The sequence below is a fragment of the Arachis duranensis genome, chromosome 2, assembly GCF_000817695.3.
Source record: "Arachis duranensis cultivar V14167 chromosome 2, aradu.V14167.gnm2.J7QH, whole genome shotgun sequence".
Lineage (NCBI taxonomy): Eukaryota > Viridiplantae > Streptophyta > Magnoliopsida > Fabales > Fabaceae > Arachis > Arachis duranensis.
In genome coordinates, this window is record NC_029773.3 from 31,833,048 (window position 1) to 31,843,604 (window position 10,557).

The 10,557-nt window shown below is 30.0% G+C and overlaps 1 protein-coding gene and 1 long non-coding RNA gene across 2 annotated transcripts; both read right to left on the bottom strand.

Annotated features, from left to right (window-relative positions):
* Positions 1–503: 503 nt before the first annotated feature.
* Positions 504–1,451, bottom strand: LOC127744872 (uncharacterized). The gene is made up of 3 exons (XR_008006131.1): positions 1,344–1,451; positions 1,077–1,239; positions 504–955 (listed from the first exon to the last, which is right to left on the bottom strand). It is a non-coding gene; the product is annotated as an uncharacterized LOC127744872 (long non-coding RNA).
* A 5,160-nt stretch (positions 1,452–6,611) lies between these two features.
* Positions 6,612–7,965, bottom strand: LOC107474186 (E3 ubiquitin-protein ligase SGR9, amyloplastic). Its single transcript, XM_016093790.3, is given in 2 exon segments — positions 6,612–7,322; positions 7,324–7,965. Coding segments are annotated over 2 exon segments (804 nt in total). The 5' UTR covers positions 7,743–7,965; the 3' UTR covers positions 6,612–6,937.
* Between the last annotated feature and the right edge of the window lie 2,592 nt (positions 7,966–10,557).

Below are 10,557 nucleotides of genomic sequence, written 5' to 3' on the forward strand. Positions count from 1 at the left end.
ATTCGTTTGAATGTTAATGTCTTATTAAAAAGTTAATCAATTCATAATTAGTGCCAACCTTTGCTGTTCACACAATCTTGTACCAATTGAAATGTGGCCATGTTTGGCTTTGGTTCTCATTTATTGTTGTCATTTTTTCTTCATAAATTCTTAAAATTATAAAATGTTGAAATCACGGGTGAAAGACACGATTAGCAACAAATATGCACATAATTGAAGCATAAATGTAAGGGAAAATGTGCTGATAGCCTCTATGATACTCATTAAATCTCCAAAGAATGGCGAATACTTTAATCTTAATAAATTTTAATTACCAAATTATTTTTTAACATTTTATTTTTTAGACTAATTATTTATATGTTATATTTGAAAAATGTTTCAGACAAATTAGTCGTTATAATTATTTAATAAAGACATGAAAGTCTCTAAAAGTTTTTAAAATTCTTATATTAGTTCTTCCAATTTAGCATATGATATGAATCTTTGTTTGAGAAGCATAAATGTTTGATTCAGCTTGAATTGGAATTGATTTCAAGAACTGATTTCAAGCACTACCTACAAAACAATCCAAATCAAGTCCTCTTTTCATTGCAAAACAGTGCAGTTGTACTCCAATTTCGATATCATGAAGCTTTGCACATACACCAATCAAACCATTCAATGTTACATCATCTGGAGCCACCTTTTCCAACAACAATAAGAAAACCCCAGATGAGGATTCAAGTCATTTGCATTTCCAAATCCAATAACGTGGTGGATCACAATATTCCACGAGACCACATTTCTCCCAGGCAATTCATCAAACAGTTTTAGTGCATCTTTGGTTTTCTTGCCTTGTAAATACTCAAGATCTGATTTTGTAATGACAGAACGTGACAAAAACCAAACTTTATCAAATGGGCATGCAACTGTTTCCCTTCAGGGGGAAAACCCCTTATAGCAGCAACTTTGAGAGCTTTAGCACAAAACAAATGAACAATTAAATCAGACTCTCTTAGCAAAAAAAAGCCAGTGAATAATGAATTGAAAAAAAAAAAAAGGATGAGGCATTGGAGAAAGGTTTGAAAAATAAAAACCTGTATCATGAACAGGGGCCTCATTCTTTTGGTGGAACACTTGGGCAAGTGCTTGAAACTCCAAGGGAGAAGGGAAGGGGACACTAATCGAAGAGCACGATTAATCCAGTCCATAATTTGAAATTATTCACTGTTCTAGTTTACAGAGTCCATCGTAATCGTGCTTTAACCAAAAAGAAAATGGAAAATCGTAGATTTTGAGAGAGGAAGTCGAAGAACGGAAGAAAATAAGAGAGGAAGAAACAAAGAAGATTAATGGGTACTCACTAATCATTTTCTTCATCGTCGACAACTATACAAGCAAGAACGAGGGAGGAAGAATCGGAGGTCTTCCTTGGAGTTGTCCATAGGATTTCTTTGCCCTGAAAGGTCTTCCAGCGATGAGAAATTTAAAACATTAAAAGACTTATTATCTTTTATTATAATTTTTAATAAATTATATAATATATATATATATATGTGTGTTAGATAAAAATATTATTTTTATAAAAAATTATGAAAAAAAATAATTAGTTATACAGTGATCGGTATATAATAATTATATTTATTTTAATTAAATTAGGTCATTTTACAGTTTAGTTATTTTAATTTTTTGAATTGACATTAAATAAGGAGTATTATGGATGTAATTTAAAATTTTCAAAAGTGATGTACAAAGTAAGTTGACATTGTGAATAGATTTTCTCAAATTTTTTTAACAATTGAGGGAGTAAAGTGTGATCTTCTATAATTAATTTTATAAGTGAGACAAAAAATAAATATGAGAGAAAAAACAATGAATGAGTAGAGATCACACTTTATATTTTCAATTTTTTTTAACAATTGAGAGGATCCATTTCTGTTGATATTAGGTTAGTCTATAAATAGAGTTTTAGAAACACATTATAAGAAGTCCAGTTCTTTTAAAAAACACTTAGAAATCCAAAACGTTCTTAGTCCCTTAGCATCCCAGAGTAATAATTGAGAATCTTAATTAATTTCTCTAAACTCAAATACTTGTAATTTGCTTTCTTCCAATTTTTATTAATAAAATTTCTCTACTTTTACATGTTCATCTCTTTTTTACATTTATATTTCTTTCTTTATCATCTCTTTAATTTTTTTGTTTGTTTTAAATTCTACAATTTACTTTGCCTCCAATACTTTGCATTTCTTTGTTTGTTTGTTTTTTTCATTTCTTTTAATTTTTATTGACATTATAATTGTGACATTGAGATACCTATATTTTCTTTTAAACATTAACAAAATTTGAGTAAAAACAAATTAACATGTCTGGTGGGACCTTGTCAATAGATTGTAGTTTGTCAAAAGAAAAATTTTGAATTTTGAATTTGCATGTGGTTATATAATGGTAAGATCGTGTTTTCAAAGACTAAGAAATCAGCGTCAGTTGACATGTCAAATACATCTACAGTCTCTTTTTCTACTTCTAGTAATGAGACTAAAGAAAATGTGTTCAAAAATTTTCCTGTGATTTCAAAGGCAGAGCCTATCTTGCTGTCAGTGAGGCATGATTGCATTGGCTATACCCATCCAGGGTTAAATGCAAATCACATAAATACCATGGGTGACCGTCTTATGGCTTGCCACTGGAGTATGTCCCCCCTTTGGTAACACAAGGATTGCCTGTGCCTCTCTACTCAACTTTTCAAAATCCTCTTTACCAAAGTTCATATGTCATATTAAATGTACCTATTTCTGGAGTGTTAGGTTCTCATATATCACAACAAAATGTTTCATATGCTATTAATACAGGAAATAACAGCGCCTCTAATTTTACTACACCAATTGTTACTAGGGTAGAGAACTCCAGGCTTGTGTTTCCTGACATGTTATAAGAATCACAATAATTAAACCGTTTAATTGTCCAAAATAAGATCCAAAAATTTAGAATGATAATTAAAAAAATTAAATATGATATTTAGATTCAGTAGATTTTTTCTGAGTTGGAAAAAGTAATTTTTTGCGAAAAATTACGTAAAAATGCATACCGATAAATTAGGCGATAGTACCAGCTCACGTCTGTTCGGTACTGTACGAGATGATAAAAAAAGTAGAAAAACTTAAGAAAACAATTAGAATTAAAAACTGGACGCTAATTTTAAAGGTTTGGCCTAAAGTTGGGGCAAATGGGCCAAAAATACTAACAGATTGGATCGAGCCCAAGTCCAACATATATAAACATATTAACACTTTTTTATTTTTAATATTGGATTAACAATGGTGTTTTTCTAAAATGTGATCTAATGTGGTATTTTTTTAAAATGTGGGATGATTTAATGTACGGAGTACAAATCGGACCGTCCGATTTTTAAGAGGTACAGAAATCGGACCGTCCGATTTTTAGGTACACAAATTGGACCGTCCGATTTCTGTACTCGGACCGTCCGATTTGTGTTGAAAAAATTAAAAAAATTTGGAGTACACAAATCGGTGGGTCCGATTTGTGTACTCCAAATTTTTTAAATTTTTTACCGATTTGTGTACTCCAACTTTTTAAAATTTTTTCAACACAAATCGGTAGGTCCGATTTGTGTACTCCCATAGTTTTGAAAAACACAAAAACTCACCATGTTAAAGTATAACACCCATTTTACTACCATATCAAAATTTTTTAGCCACATATTAATGAACCCATTTCAGTGCCATAACTCACTAAATATTAAACCTAGCAGCTGCATGAGTTGAGAGAAGAAAGAGAAAAGTTACTATTCATCACCAACTTCCAGTGACCATAACTTGAGCTACGGTGCTCCGATTCACGTGTCATTTGCGGCTATGCAAAGTTCTCGCCGAATCCGTTATTTTCATCTAACTAAAGTGGTAAGAATCTCGAGAATACCAACCCAATTTTATGGCCTTGTAAATTCGAATTTAAGGTTTTGATTTTGAGTAAAATTTTGTATTTTGGTTGATTAGGTACTAACCATTAGTGAGAGATTGTTGGGTTCTATCTGAAATTTCAGTAGATAAGATAGGATTTCTAAAAAACCTTGTAGTTTGGTATATTGTGAATATTAGGTTTTATTTTTTTTTTTAAATATATGATGTTAGTTTGAGCATTGGTTCTTATTGGAGTTGTCTTGGCTATTTGGAAGCATTTGGATTGGAATTGGTGGCTTGATTTTGGTTAAAAGCTTGTTTAGGCTCAAATTTAGTGTATTGTGCATATTGGGAATCGGTTAAGGTATGGTTTCAATTTTTTCTATGTAATATGTAATATTTCTGGACACTTAGATTAATAGACCATAGGATAGAATTGAATTAATTATGTATGATGGCATTGATGATTATGATAAATGTTGATGTTGAATTTTGGTGGTGTTGTTGATTTTTGAGATTGAAGTTGTATAATGATAATTTTGAGGAGTGATAACTGGATTATGATGCTTGTTGATATTGATGAATGTTGAGGATTGTTAAATTGATGTTGAGTTGTTAATTATTAAATAGTGGTAATGTGTAAGTAGGAATCTTTATATAAAAATGATGAAAATTTGTATTGATAGGTTGTGGAATGAATTGGAAGTTATATGAACATGATTTAGGTACATTGGACTATTTTGGTTGTAGGATAATTGGTCTTGATTATGAATTTTGGAAGTTTGAGGACCTAGCTAACTTTAGATAAAAACCGATTTTTGGTGAATTTTGAAAGATCATAACGTGAGCCTTTATTTTTGAAATTGGTTGAAATTTACTTTAAATTAAAGATAATTTAAAAAATTTTAAATTGATATAAAGTTTGATGAAAATGAAATTTTATAGAGAAAGTTATGAACGTTTAAAATTTGGTGTTTAAAACTGAATTCTGCAACTTTACAAAATTTTCAAAATTTGGGAGTGTATGCGTATGCAGGTACCTCCCATACACGAGTGTGTGATTCTGCCTGGCCTCCATGCATACACACCTTTTGCATGTGTACGAAGGATGGGTCAAAACTCATGTACACGTACGCGACCCATGACCTAGTACGCGGGCGATTGTTTCTGCCGCGTGCGTATGCGACGTGGGGAATTTCAACAACTTGTAACATCTTAATTACTCTAAACCTTACCTCATGCCATAAAGAAAAGGTTAATCAAAGGTTACGATAATTCTAAGACTTATACCTAAATATATACATAGAAAAGAATAATAATTCTAGAAACCCAATGAATAAGGGTGGAGCTAATGATATATTCCACTTTTTTTTTTTATCAAGCAAATTGGACAGCTCCCAATCCTAAACAGTACACCTATATTTTACACACTCATACAACACACTCACACACACTATTATAAATAATATGGGTTCTTAAACAAAACTATTTAAATTCGGTGCACCTTCTAGCAAGGCAACATAATTGGCACTACACTAAACCTTCCGTGCACCTCATGGTTGTTACATACAGTTTTTTATTCCGGACAGCGCTCTGATTAGACAAAGAACTCAATAAGCCCATACACAATAACTCTAATGCATCGAATATAAGTTATAAATACTAAACCCAGTTACATTTTCTATAAACAATTTCACTCCTATCGTTACACCAAATGTCAATAAAAAAATAAATACACATACAAGGGCTCCCTGCGAAAAACCAACAAGGCCCATGAAAACTAAGCCCATATACCCAACAATGGCCCTTCGTTAAGGTTAATCATACTCATTGTCATTAAGTTCATTATCCTACCTTAATCAGAAATCTCTCATGTGACGGAAGCTGAAAATCAGCTGCACCATCTGTCTCACAGTACAATATCAGCAGAATTTATCTCTTGGCAGAGATATTTGTCACACTACGATTGTGCCAGCACAATTCCACACATGTAGAGTGTGTCCTGGCCTATGTTCTACAAGGTAGAATATATATATATATGCCATAAAAATGTAATTGTAATTGAAATTTCAATCGTCAAAGAGATTAAAGAATTTGACATCACCTCTACTAAGGCATATTCTATCACATACATTAATCATAAGGATGACATCAAATTAGCAATTACTGCAAAATCAACTACCATCTATGAGTAACACATTGTTAAAGCATTACTGTTCTGTCTTATAATAGAAAGTTTTAAGGGTTATTTTTTTTTCATAATAATGAACTATTTCACATTAGTTTAAAAAATATAATAGAATAAAAATAAATAAACAAGTATTTAGTTATAATTAATTAATTGTGGACTAAAAATTTTGCACTAAAGATGATAAAAAAAAATCTTTATAACACTGTACATACATCCACAAGATTAAGAACCCTACCATTTCCACCCTTTATCCTTCCAATTCATTTGATACCTCTATAGACCACATGAGTCCTTGTCTAATGCCAGCAGCATCAAAATCAAACAAATTATTGCTAGCCATTCAAGTCAAGAACCAATCTAGTTAGTAAGCTTGTTTTGCTCCATTCTACTATCATCACACAAATCATAAAGCCACTTGTACGTGGACCCCACCTCTCTAATACCCTGCCTTCTTGTTCTTGAATCCCTTTGCTAAGTGAAAACATAGAAACAAATAAAAAAGTGTTACAAATAACCAGGACTAACGAAAAAATTAATTCTTTGTTTTACAAACTAGCTACTAGGCCCGAAGAAAAATTTGGCATACTTACTAATTGATATTTACAATATTTTTTCAAAATATCCACAACTAATAAAAGAAAGTGACTATTTTCTTAGATCGATGCAAAGCTTCTCTAGAAACATAAATTCCTGAGCGTAAAATTCAAGCCAACAGGGATCAAACTCTGAAGGAAATAGCTAAAATCCCAACTAGCTATTAACTCTGATATTAGAGAAATACTTATAAATGAAATTCGTAAAATCGAAGAATCATAGTCCTAAAGTACAAGAAATAAGGTCAACAGAATTAACCGCCTCCACATTCTTTTCCACCCATCTTAACCAAAACACCCCACAGCCGTTGGATCTCTCCGAAAACATCATCGGACGGCAACCTGAGCCTGCAGCAGGGACAAGTGTTCCTCTTTCCAAGCCACGGCAAAATGCACATCCAATGAAACAAATGCTGACATGGCAATTCGCAAACGTCCCTCCCCACGCGCATCTCTTCTTTGCAAATCACACACTCTTTTCCTCCAACCGCCACCTCCACCGCCGGCAAAGCCACTACCGCCGCCGCCGCTGCTGCCACCTCCACCTCCTCCTTATTATTCCCTCTCCCTACACAACATCCCATGGACCCCACCAGCCCCATGCACCGAACCACCGTTTCCACATAAGGGATCAAGATTTTTCTCCCGGAAAGCCCTTCTCAAATTCACCCTCCATTCCGAAAAGGAATCTTCTAAAAGCTCGGGGTTGTGGTTGTGCGTCTCGCAGAACAAGAGAAGGAGGAGAACCGCGTCGAGATCGCGTTGCCGCATTGAAGTTGACAATGGTGGCGGCATTGCGGCGTGGCGAGTGAGTGTGTGGAGAGAAGAGAGGAGGTGGCGCGCGATGAGGAGGGTTTTTTGGTGGAGAGAGAGGGTATGGAGATAGTGGAGGGTTAGAGAGAAGAGGGTTGGGGAGGAGAGGAGGAGGGCGAGGCGGTGGGTGCGGTGGTTGGTGGCGGAGATGATGGAGTGGGTGAGATTGGAGACGGTGGTGGGAGAGAGAGTGGAGAGTGCTGCCATGATTGTTGATGATGTTGAAGATGTTGTTGCTTCTTCCATTGTTATTATGGGATCATGATGTGTTCTTTTTTATTTCTTGGACTTTGTTGGCTTTAGTTTCTGTTTCTTTTTCTTTTTCTTTTTCTTTTTCTTGCTTTTGTTTTGTTTGGTTTAAGACGGTGGTGATGGTGGTGGTGATGATGAGAATTGATAAGCGAAGTAGGGGGTTTGTGGCTTTATATGTACGTGTGGGCTTGTGATTACCGTCGTTAAAATGCAACAAGTCCAATTTATATTCACACCTAATTTGTGCTTATATAATAATTTTTTTATCCGAAGAACTAAGAATGAAAATAACGTTAGCAAAAAGGGGGGAAAACCAGAATCAATGTACTTTTAATTAACAATTAGTTAATTTTTTGAAGATTTAATTATTTTATTGTTCCTATAGTTTTGTGAAATTTTTAATTAATTTTTTATATTTTTTTTTCTTTTAATTGGTCCTTACACCAATTTTTTTAATTGAATCCCTAGATTTTTTTCTTTTTATTTGAGTTTTTACACAATTTTTTTTAAGTTGGTCTATAATTAAACCAATTACTACTAAGAGGGACTTAATTGAAAAAAAAATTTAGTACAGGAACTCAATTAAAAAAAAAGTATAAGAATCTAATTAAAAATTTCGCAAAATTATAGAGACCAACAGAGTAATTAAACATTTTTTTAATTCTTTTTATAGTAACAACTCAAACTATATCAACCGTTAAACATTCTTTATTTTTATTATTGATTATTATTGGTTAAAGAAAGTTAATTTCCGGAAAAGAGGTAAAAAATTTCTTGATACTTATATTTTCTTTTTCTTTATGCATTATATTTTTGTCTAGTGCCTATAAACATGAAATACATAAATATAATAGAATTATAATTTTCATACATTAATAGTGTAAACAAATTTTATATATACATTTAATTATGTATTGTCACATTATCAAAATTAAAATAATTAATTTTTAAAAATTTATTATTTAGAAAATTATCTAAATATAAAAAAAATTCTATTTTTTTCTTTTAAAAAATACTAAAATGATATTTTTCTTTTTTCTATTTATAAAATGTACATCTCTTTATAACTTTTAAAAAACTTATTCTTTAATCTATTTTAAATTTTTTGTGTTAACTAATGTTAATTTTATTCAGTTTTCAAGAAAAATAAATTATTTTTTACAAAAATATTCTTTAGTAAAAATTTTATTTTTTTGTCATTAAATTTTGCTTACCAAAATATCATTTAATAAATTATTTTTTTCTAAAATACCCTTCAATAATTTTTTAATTATTAAATTATAATTTTATCAAAATTTTCGTTAACAATTTTTTTTATATTGTACTATTAATTTTTCGATATCAATATATATTATTTTAACATTAAATAAAAAAAGTCTTACCACTGTTAATATGTATATCAATTAATATATATTGATATTGAAAATGATCTTATCAAGATTTTTTTTATTTAATGTTAAAATAATATATATTGATATTAGAAAATTAATAGTAAAATATAAAGTAATTGTTGATGAAAATTTTGGTAAATCACAATTTAATAATTAAAAAATTATTGAAAGATATTTTAAAAAAATAATTTATTAAAGAGTATTTTGGTAAGCAAAATTTAATAACAAAAGAATAAAATTTTGCTAAAGGGTATTTTTGTAAAAAAATGGATAAAATTAACATTAGTTAACCCAAAAAATTTAAAATGAATTAAAAATAAGGTTTTTTAAAAATTATAAGAGAAGAAAATATACATTTTACAAATAGAAGAAAGAAGAGTGTCATTTTAACATATCTCAAAAGAAAGGAATAAAATTTTCTCCTAAATATATGATTATATAAAATTTTTTACATTATTAATATTTTAAAATTAAATTAAATGTAATAATACATAAAAAGAGAAACAATAACTAAAAATGCATTGTTGCAGTGTAAATTTCAAAAAGAATGATAATATTAATATGTTTTCAAGGTTTTTTAATCAATATCTTATTTAACCATATCTGTTGTGGCAAATTTATTTATTATTTTTTATTTAAATAAACTAAACAAAAGAAAAAAAAACAAAGAACTTCTTAAATAGAGGGATAGCTTTATTTAAAATTATTGTTAAATTTCTTCCAAAAAAAGAAATTTTATTTAATAAAATTATAATTTTATTGTCATTTTTGTTATAATATATATCATCATATTAATATCTTTCATAATCAAACGAAAATTAATACATCAATTCTAATGTATAATATTTTTTATTTTAAATATCAATAAATTAATAAATCCAAAATTATCTTAGTGATCAGTAATACGATTAAATCCAAAATCTATTTATCATTGATGATTGTGCTTCAGTTAATTTGAGACAATTACTATTAGCATTTAGTTGTGCTTCATTTATCTATTTAGTTTTCCTTTTGTAGACAATGCTTCAGTTAATTTGAGGGGCAGTAAAATCAACCTATTATAAAGATTTTTATAGTAGTTGTACAGTGTTAATTACTCTTTCTTTATTTACACGATTTGACGAACAACACTTTATCTAACTAGCTAGATAGGTGGGTTCTAGACTTCTAGTTTGGTCATTCAGTCATAAGTGGTTTCAATTTATGATATAACAACCACCCAACACTACTTGAGATTATATTTTCTAATAAGAGAATATGTATAAGTAATAAAGAAGGAGAATAATAATTCTATAATTCTTTACATTAGAAAATCCAAGATTCCTAGTCTTTTGTTATTATAATAATTTATTATTAAAATTGTAGAAACCTAAAAGAGTATATATTTTTCAACAAAAATAATTACCTCATTCTTATAA